This window comes from Dermacentor andersoni, chromosome 3, assembly GCF_023375885.2.
Source record: "Dermacentor andersoni chromosome 3, qqDerAnde1_hic_scaffold, whole genome shotgun sequence".
In the NCBI taxonomy this organism is placed as follows: domain Eukaryota; kingdom Metazoa; phylum Arthropoda; class Arachnida; order Ixodida; family Ixodidae; genus Dermacentor; species Dermacentor andersoni.
This window is the reverse complement of record NC_092816.1, coordinates 171,984,100-171,998,096: the sequence shown is the minus strand read 5'-3', so window position 1 is coordinate 171,998,096 and position 13,997 is coordinate 171,984,100. Positions and strand designations below refer to the sequence as shown.

Sequence of the window (13,997 nt, the reverse complement as noted above, 5' to 3'; positions counted from 1 at the left end):
GCGAGGCTCGTTCGACTGCCCAGGTAGACTTTTCGCATCGTTGTTCAGACCGCGGGAAAGCCTGAATTTAATTAACAATTCAGTAAAATACGCTTTGAGCACGCCTTCGCCCTGACAGCATTCTTGGCTCTGGCCGCAATCGAAGAGGACATGATGTGTCCCAACGGAGTTCAGAACATTTTTGTGGTGTGCACCCCGCACGAGAAAAATGCGGAGGCGTACGTCCCACTGCAGCAAATCAGATTCGGCGAAGGCACGTTTGGGGAGGTGGCATACCTGACGCCACCCGATAATACGAGTAAGGGAGTCATAAGAGTAGATCACGTGGAAGTCAGCAAGGCCTAACTCAGAGCGAGAATTGTAAATCATCGGAATCCGGGCGCTTTGGAGGCCACGCCAATCAACACCACTGTGGTTGTGGTACTTTTCGAGGGCATGAGGGTGCCCAACTACGTGGCATGTTGCGCGAACTTATTTCGCTGTACGCTCTACCAAAGCCACATGGAAGTCTGCTACGAGTGTGGAGGAGTAGGAAACCGGGCTGAAGTGTGTCCCAAACGGGGAGCAAATGGTGTAGCACCTGCAGCAAACGATCGCCGGCAGAAGGACACCAGTGTGCTCGGAAATGCACATTGTGCGGTGGCCCGCACCACACAGCGGCCAAGGAGTGCCGGGACAAATTAGAACACGTCTGTGGCAGCGACGCCGACGCGTCGAGCAGCTGGAGCTAGAGACTGACGTCAACACGGCGGGCGGCAGGAACCACTCGCGTACGCCATCTGTGTGGCAGCGCAGCACCCAGAGAATCCGCTCTCGCGCGCCAGCTGCGCGGAAGCGCGGCAAAACCAGGCACCGTTCCGGATCGAGAGGGCGTTCGGTGCCCAGCGTGAGGATCCAGATCCAGGTCCGAGCGCAAAGCAAAGCAGTGAATCACTCCGAGGATTCTCCGGGCGTGGAGCAAGGCATGGTAATGTAGCATTGTCAGGATGCGGCATTATTCGAGTCGGCGAAGCACTGATCAACGGCTGCCAAAAGGTCGTGGGAACAGGAACAGGCGAGCGATACGGGTATTGCCAGCCAATCGGGAAAGTGACCGAAAAAACTTGAAGGCAGGTTTAGAGATTATTTTTTTGCTGTTGTTGGCGTGACCATGACGTTCCGACTTTTTGTGGAAACCCTCGTGTATTCTTTGCCCCACGCGTGCATTGAGAAGCTTGCCAAGACGGCGGAGGTACGAATACCCCGAAATATGTGATGTCTCTGTGCAATCCCGTGTCCATAAATTGCTGACAGTGTATGTGTGTCAGAGCGTTTGGCGCCCTACGGGCGGCTGCCATCGTTTCTTCTGCGTTTGTCAACGGACAATAGAGGTCCGCACACGCAGGCAAGTGTGTGCGCGTGTACCTGTGTGGTGGAATACAAGTGCGCGACCTCTAACTGCAGGAGGGAATCGCTCGTTCCCTCGCTCCTAATTAAAAGGGGCTCCGCCAAGGCATTGGGAGCGACCGGGATACAATTGGGTGAACTTGATTGGATCGTCACCGATATCTGCCACTCTCCGACCCAGGGAAATAGAGAAAGGAGAAGTTATTCAAACTCAGGTTTTAGACCGATCTAAGCAGTCCAGAAGCAGAACCTATGATCTGCTGAGAAGCGTTGAGGGGCTAATGCCGCCCAGTATCGCCTGAGCCACCTAGCCAAGTCGGAACTCCGAGTGGCTAATTGACGTAAGAGACGACAAACCAACGTCTGCCACGAAGTTCACGGCAGTTCCCTTCAAGTTCGCTCAACCTGCTCGAGGGACATCGTCAGATCTAAACTCCCGGGGAAACCCAGCACAGTAATTACATCAACCGCAACGAGATCAGCTCCCCAGCGTTCTTCGCGAATGCTCTGCCGTCGACTCCATGCTTTTACGGACTTGTTGCTGCTGCCCGGCCATAAGTATGTCATCACTTGTTTTCTTTTGAACTCTGTTTAGTGGACCACCGTTAAGTGTATTCTTGTGTGGTGTTAGTATTTGTATTCATTGTTAATTACTCGTTGTATTTCTTTTATCATTGTCATTTATCTATATTACTGCGTGTGTCAGCGTTTTTGTGTTTCTTTTAGTTTATGCGTCGTTCTCAGTCGATAAATATTGTTTTTCTTTCTTTCTCCCGACTCTGACCTCTTCACTGTGTTGGCTTGAGTACGGAACGACCAACCGGATTGTATACCCCGTCCATGACTTCGCGCCGACGGCGAAAGGGTGACAAACGGTGACATAAACTGGCGTTCGCGACAAGGTGTTCTGTACAAAAGCAGCACGGTGAACGAAGAACGAGAATTGTGGAGATTGTTTGACTAGTACTACTGACACATTGTTCCCCAGTGTCGAACGCACGTGCGTGCGAATTTTGAGCGCGCAAGATTTGGAGGTGTAGAGGCTCTTTGGAGGGAATGGAGTTCCACAATTGGATATAACGGGGCAAACAGTTAGGCCTAGAGGGCGCTGAGCTGAGGACCTGGGCTGCGGAAAAGCAGGGACACACAGTAGCCCGAAAAGAGCGGGCGTTTGCTCGAGGGCAAAAAGAGAAGAAGCGAGTGGCGGCGAAGGAAACCGAATAGCGGGAAATACTGTTTTAACAATTAAGTATTCAGTTCATTGAAAGTGGCAACAAGAGCAGGGCTAGCAAAGCTCCTAGAAGTACAGGGCTTGAATGCAAAGCAGCAGAAGCGTCAGGCGCCCGTAGAAGTGGCACACGGAAGCTGCAACGAAAAGGCATGCACGGTTCTACCGATGGTAGAAAGGGAGGCTAATCTTTGTGAGCCTGCATGTATATTCATAGCTGACGCCCGATCCGCAGACCGTAGCGTAGTTGCTGAGGAGCCCGTTGATGTGGACCGGATTGAGCGCGCCGAGATACTGTGCTAGTGGAATACTAGAGAAGTAGCTAGGCCAGCTGTGGGCGATTGAGCACCGTTATCAAGGAAGTACGTCGCGGAGGTAGCTCTTGCAGAAGCCCTAAGTGGCACCAACTCATAAGACAAGAGCCCCAGTGTAAATCGCAATCGGTCAGAAAAGTTTGCTAATGCACAATGTAGGCAGGGCAGTGCAGTTGTGGACCGCTCCCAGGTAGGTGAGCAACGCTGCGCAAATGAAGATAGCTGCATTGTCCAAAAGTGCTTTACGCTCTCCGCCAGTCGGGGTAGATATGCTAGGAATGATTTACCCGCAAATCATTCAGACTGTGCGGTTCAGATGGAAATCGTGACTGACGATATGAGTGCCGGTCAGCACGAGACGTGAGGGGAAGGCTCGGAAATGAGCGCCAGGAAGCGCGCCAGCAAAACGCGGCGCCGCAGATTCGGGAATGTGGCAGAAAAGACAACGCAGCCGATTAAATCGAAAGGCTCTAATCTCTGCGAGTAGCGCTGTCAAGGTGTTCGAAAGGTGCGTTTGTCACTTGGGGAGTTTTCATTCAGAGCGCGTTGGAGCCGCTCTACGAAGAAGAAAAGAAAGGGCCGTTCGGGGCGAAGGTGGACGAAGTACAGAGGGCAATTATCTTCTCCGTCCTTGGGATCTTTTCATGTACTGGGCATGACGCAAAAGAGTGAGGTGGTACTAGGACGCGAATTGGTCATACGCGGCCGTGAATTAGTAGTACGATGCCCAGAAAGCATGTTGCCAGTATATGCAGTGTCTGGAGTCTGCAGTGAGGGGAATGGCCCACGTGCCCTTTGTATTCCTTCGTTGGCAGAACGAGCTTCCAGACTGCATCCACCTCGAGTTCGCCTTAAAGATATGGCACAGCTGTAAGCTTTTGAGAAGAGAAATGGCAATACAGGTCTTCTGAAAACAACAGTTGTTTGTTTCTTTATTGTAGTGTTCGGTAAAACTTTTTTTCGATACGCAAGGTTCCAGCTTTATTAGATTGTTCTGCAAGCTCACTATACCCTCAAAGTGATGGTTTGCGGGAGCATCAATTTTTGGTATTTTGGAAATTCGGTTTACTCAAGGTGCTCTTACTCTTTATTTTTACCTAGATGGGCTTTTTTCTTTCTTTTTTTTGAAAGAGATGCGCTTGTAACGTCAAGTCCAGATTGTTCGTTGGAGGCCTGTGATGACGCGCTTGAGCGTCACTTCGCTTTTCGGAAATGTTCGCGAGATTTTGCTTTGAAAGTGGAACGCGTTTTTTAGAAGAGCCGTTGGTTTACTGCACAATTTTGGAAAGTGTTTTTGCCTTTCTTTTGGGGCTTGCCTTGCGCGTGAGACGCGTGTCTCACGCGTCTCACGAGTATGTCTCACGAGTATAGTCTCACGCGTATATATGTTGAGATTCGTTAGTTCGCGAAGTACTCGTATTGAGAGATAAGCGCGAATCTTCTAGTTTTGAGCGCGTAATTTATGCAAGTTCCTTTTTTTGGTTGTTTATTTGGAGCCTGTCCTTTATGGAGAATAGAACAAAAATGTTAGTGCGTGAGTCGCAGGTATGAGATTTGACCGCAGTGTGAGAGCGACTCTGATAATACAGCCATTTACGTGGGTTAATGTAGAACGTACGTTAATCATGGATGTAGATTACGAACAGACATTTCATGCCGGTTGTGCTCCGTGTGATATCATTTATCACACTCATTCGATCATCATTTATTTTTAGCATTTTTGTGTATCTTACCTTTGGTCTCGTGCAACGCGACTGTCTCGCGTTGGTCTGGTGGGTCCAAAAATTCTCCATGTACTTGAATGGCCTTCATTTTTTCGTCGATACCGACCACCAACCGCTCAGCTACATCAGACAGTCGAAACAACTGAAGGGTCAGGTATTTGGATAGAGCTTGCTCCTTCAAGAATACCAGTTCACCGTCCCCCACAGTAAGGGAAGCGAGAATGTGGGTGCCGATTATTTGAGAAGTAGATGGGCTCATTCTGCAGTTGTAGATTTTTGTGTTGTATACATAGCCGTGTAGTGTTCTAATTTTTTGGCATAGTACATATTGTATATTTGGTATTTAGGGGTTTGTATACATGGAACAGTGTTTTTCTTTTTTTCTCGAAAATGCCACTCGTGAAAGCGAGTGGCATATTATTTTATAATATTCTGTAATTGGGGGGCAGTTGCCACGGTGCGACGTTATTCGAATTGGCGAAGCACCTATCGACGGGCGCCAAAACGTCGTGGGAATAGCAACCGGCGAGCAAGACGGGCATGGCCGGCCACTCAGGGAAGCGGTCGAAAAAACTTGAAGGCAGGTTTAGAGATTATATTGTTGCTGTTGTTGTTGGCGCGACTGTGACGCCCCGACAGCATTTTGTGGGAACCCCTCTGTATTCGCTGCCCCGTGCGTGCATTGAGAAGCTTGCTAAAATGGCATTTGCGCGAATACCCCGAAATATGCGGTGCCTGAGCAATCCTGTGTCCGCGAATTGCTGACAGTGTATGTGTGTCAGAGCGTTTGGCGCCGTATGGCCAGCTGCCGTCGTTTCTTCTGGGTTTGTCAAAGGACAATAGAGGTCCGCACACGCACTCAAGTGTGTGCGTATGGTCCTGTGTGGTGCAATGCAAGTGCTCGACCTCTAACAGCAAGGAGGAATCACCCGTCCCATTGCCCCTAATTAAAAGGAGCGCGGCCAAGGCCTTGGGATGGGCCGGGATGCAATCGGGTGAACTTGATTGGATCGTCACCAATATCTGCCGTTCCCTGACCCTGGGAAATAAGGAAAACAGAAGTTATTTAAACGCAGGTTTTAGACCTAGCTAAGCAGTCTAGAAGCTGCACCTATGATCTGCCGAGAAGCGTTCAGGGGCTATGCCGTCCAGCATCGCCGGGGCCGCTTAGCCGCGTCGGAACTCCGAATTGCTAGTTGACGTAAGAGACGATGAACCAACGTCTGAAACGAAGTTCATGGTAGTTCCCCTGAAGTTAGCTGCACCTGCTCGAGGGACGTCGTCAGATCTAAACTCCCGGGGAAACCCAGCACAGTAATCGCATCAACCGCAACGAGATCAGCTCGCCAGCGTTCTTCGCGAATGCCCCGCCGTCGACTCCACGCTTTCACGGACTTGCTGCTGCTGCCCGGCCATGCGTATGCCCCTATTTGTTTTCTTTTGAACTCTGTTTAGTGTAACACCATTGAGTGCATTCTTGTGTAGTGTTAGTTTTTATGTCCACTGGTAATTCCTCGCTGTATTTCTTTGGTCGTCGTCAATGATCTATATTAAGTGCATGTGTGTTAGGGCTTTTGTGTTTCTTTTAATTTGTGTATCGTTGTCAGTCGATAAATGTCTCTTTTTTTTTCTTTCTCCCGACTATGACCTCTTCACGGTGTTCGCTTGAGTACGGAACTACCAACTGGCTTGTATACTCCGCCGACGACTTCGCGCCGACGGCGAACGGGTGACAAGCCGTGACAAGCATCATGGCGGGAGATCACACAGAGCTGCTAATCTGGCAGTGGAAATGCGCTAGTTTTCAAGGGCGCAAGGCTCCGTTACGGCATTTTTTGGCGATCAAGTGGGAAAAGCCGCAGGTTTTGTTACTCCAGGAGGCACTATGTGGCGTCACTACATCTCTGGCTTTAAAACTGTGTCGGCCATGAACGAGGGAGGCACAGGACTAGCCACGATTATCAAAAAAAATTCTTCTTTATTGAGCATCCAATCCAATCTGGAATGGGTAAGAGGGACGCCCTTTTCGTGGAGGTTATACCGCACGGGTGGCTTAGGCAGAGTGTCTTTGTGCCTAATGTCTTTAGCCCGCCGTCGGACCAGAGACAGCCATTTAACTCCCCGCTTAGGAAGGTGATGTCGATAGCCAAGCACTCTCCCCTGATAAATGCCGGGGACATTAAGGTCCCTCATAGTGAATGGGGCTAAGTGAGACAGACGCTAAAACCAGAGAACTTGGAGAGGATCCTGGACAACCTCGTGTTTACGGTAAACATGGACGCAGGGTTCCCCACAATGATGGGCGCGTCGGTTGCGCAGGACACAACGCCTGATTTAGAATGTGAAAGGAACATAGGTAACGTCACGGGGACCAATAAGCAGGAGAACCTGGGAAGTGACCACTTCATAGCTACGGCACCATTAAAGGCGGGCACTCGACCGGCCAGGGTATTGGAGTCACTCTCTGGTAGGAATTCAGCAAACTTAGGAAGGAGCGATCGAGCCCATTTTGCTCGTTTGGCGAGGCTCTCGACTCACTCACGGAGTACGTAGAGAGGGCTACCAAGGTAGTACAAATCGAAGCGGAGGTCCCAAGAATGGACCCGCACTTAGCGCACCTGTTGGAGGCTAAATCCTCGAGTCTGATGAGGTGGAAAACACAACGGCTAAACCGCAGGCTGAGGAGAAAGGTTGTGGAGCTTAATAGAGAGATCGAGAGATATTGCGCGGAGATTATTAGGCTACAATGGGACGAGGTCTGCGCGGCTGTAGACGGGTCCATGTGCTCAGGACGGAAGTGGAACCTCCTGAAGCACCTCCTGGGTGACGCGCATACTAAGGGGAATCAAAGGCAAGCACTTAGTCAAGTTATGCACAGACCCAAACAGGAGGGAGGTACTGAACAGTCACTTTTGAATGTGGTCGTGGACAGATACCTCCCCATAAGGCCGACACAGGAAGAGGATTATCCGCAGATTGAGTGCGTGACGGTGGAGGAGCTGGACACGCCCTTCACAGAATCGGAGATCAGGGCGGTGCTCTACAATTTAAACAGCAGATCGGCTGCGGGTCCTAATAAGGTTTCTTACAGGCAAATTATGGATCCTGGACGATAAGGCAGTGGAACTACTAACTAAGGAGGTCAACACGGTATCGGAGGCAGGATAGGTGCACGACGGATGGAGGGCGGCTACGGTGATACTCATGTCTGAGTCTGAAAAACCCCTTGATTTGGACAACGTGAGACCGATATCGCTAACCTCGAGCATAGGCAAGGTAGCGGAACACACGATATCGAACAGGATTTCGGGGTACATAGAGCGCAGGGACCTCTTCGCATATAATGTGGTTGGTTTTTGGCCCCGTCTATAGACGCAGGAGGTTATGGTAATGCTGAAGAAGCAAAGCGGTCGACACAGTGTTACATCGATACATACTGCAGGCCACGGTGGGGATAGGCCTGGCAGTCAAATTGCAGGCAGTTGTCAGGTCCTTCCTCATGAATAGAACCACTACTATTCAGGTGGGGCAGATTTGGTCGAGCATGTACAGATTGGGGGCTCAGGGTACCCTTCAGAGATCAGTCATATCACCACTGCTCCTCAATATTGTTATGAAGGGTCTTTCAGATAGGCTGGGCGGCCTCCGGGGCACAGGCCAAACACTCTACGCAGATGACTTCACTATCTGGAGCCCGGGGACTCGCTGGCGGAAATGGAGCAAGCTCTACGAGCGACTTTGGACGAGACGGAGGCTTACATCGCGGACACGAGTCTCAAGTAGAACGATCTATTTCTCACATTTATTGAAATTGCTAAACATTACCAACTTGGCAAGAGAGGTTAACTTCTGCGTCACGCGGAGCTCGGTAGACGTCAGTCAGCTACTCTTAGAATACTGCAGACGGGATTTTTCCCGTTGCGCGGCTTCCTCAGTAGGATACAGTCGGATGTGGACCCTGGTTGTCCCGACTGTAGTGAAAACTGTTGCTCTATGGCTCACATGCTCTGTAGATGTCCTGAGTTGCCTAACGAACTCTTGTCCAGCGAAGCCGAATGGGAAGAGGCCATCAGAAGCACGGTATACGAAAAGCAAGCCCAGGCTATCCAGAAGGCCCAGGAAAGTGGAGTGTCACAACGTTCTGTCCTATATGCGGTTGCGGCCAGCGGTTGCAACCGCCTCCCGTTAGGGTGTCCTGACAATAGCTCGTCCGGATGAAATAAAGTTCGTTGTGTCTGTCTGTCTGTCTGTCTGTGTACCTGTCTGTCTGTCTGTCTGTCTGTCTGTCTGTCTGTTTGTCTGTCTGTCTGTCTGTCTGTCTGTTTGTCTGTCTGTCTGTCTGTCTGTCTGTCTGTCTGTCTGTCTGTCTGTCTGTCTGTCTGTCTGTCTGTCTGTCTGTCTGTCTGTCTGTCTGCTTGTCTCCTAATGTTTTAAGTATTACTAGTCTTTGTTTCCCGAACATGACGGCAAGATGCCACATGTAGGTACACACAAAGGTATATCAGTTCAGTAGATACAAATAACTAGAGCTGGTATTTTTAATATGCAAATGAATTTATATTCTAAGAAAGGTCAGGAACCAGAAAACATGCCACACATGTTCGCTGCGCCGAGTGGGTAGGGATACTTGTACATAACCTTTTAGATCATTATTTATCAATACCCTCCATAGGTAATGAAAAAAAGGCGAAATTACAGAACGTAAGGCTGGAAGCAAAAATTTCTTATCCGATTTCAGACGAATCTCAATTCAAACACATCATTATTGAGCACATCGGCGCTTATTTGGAAGAGAAAAACATTTATCACCTTTTCAGCATGTTTTCCGTCTCAGTCGACGGTAACTCTGTTGCCAGAATTCATAGATTACCATTTAGGGTTCACAATAAAAAAATATTGATTTATTATTTGCAGATCATTTCAAGTCGTTCCAACGAGTAACTGACAGTAAAAGAAACCTGGAATACGCGGCTCTTATCTGCTTTTTTTTTTCACTGAATAATGGCAGAATGCCACAGGCAGAATTCGCGGGAAATTGCCACGAAAATTGCCCTTCTGATTGGTCTCAAAACGTACCATAGCAATTAAAGCGTATCTACAATATTGCACTGTGAAGGACGATATTGCTTCCCCTAGCTGATCCTCCAGCAAACATCGTCCCCAGTGGGGCCAGCATAGAGTGGACCCGCTCGTATTTAGTAAGCTTGCGAAACTTTTCCACAGTTTACGCATTAAGCACTTGACTTAAACGCGACACCGTTAAACAAAACATCCTTCCTCTCCTGCATCCACCCCCCCTCCCCCTCCCCTAAAATATAGAGTTCAGGCTCCGCAACTGCGATTCTGCCAACTTCGACAGACAGACAGCTATGCTGGTGTTCACATCGCGATGGCTGGAGGCATTCCTTTGCTTCGCTTCGATTGCGGAAACATAGCTCTGCTAGGGACATCCATGGATAAACTACTGGAGACAACGTGCAAGGTTTTTTTTTTTTTAAGCAAACAATAGGAGAGCGTCGGGACGACAGAATTCTGAGCGCAGCGTCTGCGCATCTTGCAATACGTTGGCTACATTTGTCTCGAGTCTACCTCCTAGGATCAGCTGTCGACCGGAGCCGGGTTTCTTGGTAGCAGCATGCCCTGGAGAAAGGAGCTCCTCCATTTTTTTTTATTTTTTGAAGTAGCGCTATGCCTATTTGTCTTCGTATATAACAAACTTCTCTTTCTAATTGCTCAAAGCGATTTGAAACTTCAGATATAAACAGAAATATACCACACCATTCATTGTGTTTCTCACTATGATAGAGAGATGGCCATCTTTATTAACACTTGTACTGTGAGCACAGCAATACGAATCAGTGGAGAAGAAAAAAATTAAATTATGGGATTTCATGCGGCAAAACCACGATCTGATTTGAGGCACGCCGAAGTGGGGGACTCCGGAATAATTTGGACCAGAGGCATCCTTTGACGTGCGCCTCAATCTAAGTGCAACGGTGTTTTAGCTTTCGGAACCGATCGAGCTAGGGAAGCACGACTACGCAGCAAACGTCATAGAATAAGGCAAGAAATTCAGTCGAGAAGATTGGAGAGCGAATGTAAATGACAGAAAATTGCGTCGTCTGTTCGGGGCTCGTGGATAACCCCACTACAGCTATTACTGTAATAGCACATGTTTACTTTGACATGTACCGGACGCACCATTTAAAGTTTCTTAAAAGAGCAACTTGGATGGAGGCAGCGAATTCTTTTGATTTCGTGTTTATTGCAATTCCTTGTGTGAAGGTAGTTATGGCTTTTATTGTTGTTCAGCTTACGATGAAGAGCGATAGATGCCGTACAATTAATGACAAAACGGCCCAAGACATTCCCCGTGTATTAGGTAAATAACGCCTGCTGTGTCGTGCACGCATGTATATTTGCTAATACAAGTTTTTTAGTGTAATCTTTTCGTCGGACACACCTTTCCATGATATTAAGTTAAGAAACAACTTTCATGCCTAGAAATGCCGCCGCAACACCCACCTACTTTTCAAGGTCTCCGATCCATGAAAACCACTGATAGTGGGCCAGCACCAATTGTGGGAGATACAAGTAATTTGTGATGCAGACCTTCAGTGCCTGACAGCGAGAAAAAGAGCTAAGCTACAGTGTTACAGCAGGCAAGCTTCTCACCGCGCACATACTTTGCGTTCACTTGGAGAATGGCTGATTGAAGGTTGGTTCTTCTTTTTAACACTGGCGTCCTGGGAGCCACACAATGTGTCGTTTCCCAACGTCACGGTATGCTTGGAAGTGACGCAGAGCCTGACGTGAACGAAGATCCAGGTGATGGCGGCCAGGGTCACTGCAGAACCGCACAGGCGAAACAGGTTGTCGTAGGATCCCACCTTGTCCCGGAAGTAACCTGCGTGATATTGTCGAAATTGATGAAGCAGTGTTTATAAGCAACTCAAAATGATAGAGGCAATAAAGAGAATGCTATGCATCATAGTTTACGGCTTGTTAGTTTGCCAGCTTTGTTGCTGCCCGCACGTGCGTGCGCGAATGCCGAGCCCACGACTTTAATCGAAAAAGTGCGAGCAAGTGTGTTATTGTGTTCACAATGCTTAGCTCGCTCTTCCTAAATTAAGAGGTGAGAGACGCCCCCTTCTACGGCTCCGAAAGAGTGAACCCTGTTTGTTTTTAAATAGCCGTGAAAACTTTCAGCGACAGAGGTCGCTGAAAGTTTAGGAATTGTCTACGGGCGAGTCACAGACAGCATGGCTCATGATACTCTATGAGATATTTTCATCCTCCTCACTTTTACGATAATTATTTGAGCTCAATGCATACTTCGTAATTTTACCTCTCTAACAGACACACGCATGGGCTGTGAGTGATGTCTAGAAGAAAACAACAGTTCCGTACTTACACTAGCATTTGTGGCCTTCATAACGCCAGCCACAGAAAGAAATCGAAGACTGCGAGAATGTGAACTGGCTTGAAGCTAAACCACACACGCGCAACTGTACATATGGTTGAAAACGGATACATCAGTACAGGCGACAACATTCACATTGCGTCTCTGTTTGAAGCGTTTTTTCGTTACGTAGGTTAGCGAGAATAAATCAAAACGCAGCCATGTACTTCCGCACTTCCGCGCACATACAATCTAAAATCTAGGAAGGGTATCGCAGGAGTGAAGCGGTCGGTTCACTCTTCAAAGCGTCGTTTTACTCTCGCAAAATGTCGAGGAGAGTGAAATGCATTGTTCACTCTCTCACCAAGGAGAGATTGAAATGTGCTTTTCACTCTCCCCTTCAGAGAGAGAGTAGAATGCCCGTTCTACTCTTGCGGCAATAGAGAACAAAACGTAGCGTAATCTTCTGCTTCAACTGTAGGTGGCTGGCCCCGAACGTGGCAATGTTTCATTCATGCACGCTGAGCAAAGAACACATCGTTTTCCTTCTAAGAGAACAGGCCGCCGCAGTTGAAAGGAACGCGTAGCGAGCGCTCTACTTTTTCACTCGGAGTTGCTCCACCGCGCGCGCGCGCGCGCTCAAGATCGCGGAACAACACAGCACCGGAGAAAGGTGGTCTGTCCGCCGAGCAGCACAACAGCAGCAAAGGCCAGCCAAGGGAGATCGTATGTCAGCCATCTAGCGTCGCCACGAAAACACGACAGTCGTTCGTCATGCCTTGGATATAACAGCAAATCCTCCACGGTAAGTGAATTCTAACTAAGGTGCACATTGTCCGTATATGTCATGCTATCGCCAGGAAGTCGTCGCTGCGCTTAGCCGACGCGATTGACAAAGGACTAGGCATACGCGCTGTGTCTCTCGATGTCAATCGAAAAAGCCAGTCGTCGCGATAACTGCATGTGATTTTATCACTTTGCCGTTGTCCGCAAGAGCTTTAAAGACCGCAAACGCTGCCAGAACTATGGTATGTTCAATAAGACGCCAGGCGAGAGGACGCTTAAAATGGTTCGCTCACCAGCCTGTGATGCCGAGCCTATGCGGAGCGTGATTAGCGTGCGTTTTGTGTGTTTGAATTTATTCAGTTTGGCAGTATACTCTGTACGGAACGCTGTTGAACTAAGGAATCACATAACAGAAGGCGTCATTTTCCTGGCAGCATGCTTTTTTTATAAATAAACCGCGCGCTTGACGGTGTCTCGCGCAGGGGGAATCTGCGACCACTGAAGTTACGTGCAGCACCAGTGCTAGTTAGGAACTTTGCCGCAGGCATTCAGCTGCATGCTGCAAGAGGTCAATTGGGCGCGTTATCTTGAACTTACTGAAAACGCATGAGGAATCCATGTTTTATGCTGAAAAAAGTATAAACCCCTACAAGCGATCTTGCGCGCGGCAGCTACAAGCGACGCGATGGAGATGGCTGTCGCGTTCGCTCGTCGCCTACAAGTCGTACTCCGTGCGAGCGACGATATTGAGCGACGCCTCCCCGGTGTTGCCGGCATGAGGGCTGCAGTCACCCGTGACGCGTGCTTTAGTAATTTACGTTGATGTATTTTACTATAAAAAGTAGCATAAAATATTTCCGGAGGTCTTGCCGTAGGTTCTTATCCTTGCACGTATAAAAATTGAATCATTTGCTCGTTCCGGACGACAATCGGTAGTATTTGAGCGATGCACATCCAGTTCCGGCTTCGCGCGATTGGCTAGTCGCTCATAGCACTTTCGGGCGACGAGCGACGATTTCTAGATTTCCAGAACCGAGCCATCTGTTCAAGCGACGGCCCGTTTTGTCGCTCGAAGCCGTCGCTCGTCGCCGTCGCGCACTAAATCGCTCTCACAGTGTTTATCCCTAAGACTGAACTGTTTTTGCTCATGTATTGAA

General features: G+C 48.8%; 1 protein-coding gene across 1 annotated transcript in view; it reads right to left on the bottom strand.

Moving 5' to 3' along the window:
• Nucleotides 1–11,292: 11,292 nt before the first annotated feature.
• The window catches only part of LOC126524157 (monocarboxylate transporter 12-like), a 28,778-nt gene continuing 26,073 nt past the window's right edge, over nt 11,293–13,997 (bottom strand). Inside the window, exon 6 of the mRNA XM_050172507.2 lies at nt 11,293–11,559. Coding sequence (XP_050028464.2) covers nt 11,324–11,559 — 236 coding nt within the window. The 3' untranslated portion in view covers nt 11,293–11,323. The remainder of the gene's footprint in view (nt 11,560–13,997) is intronic.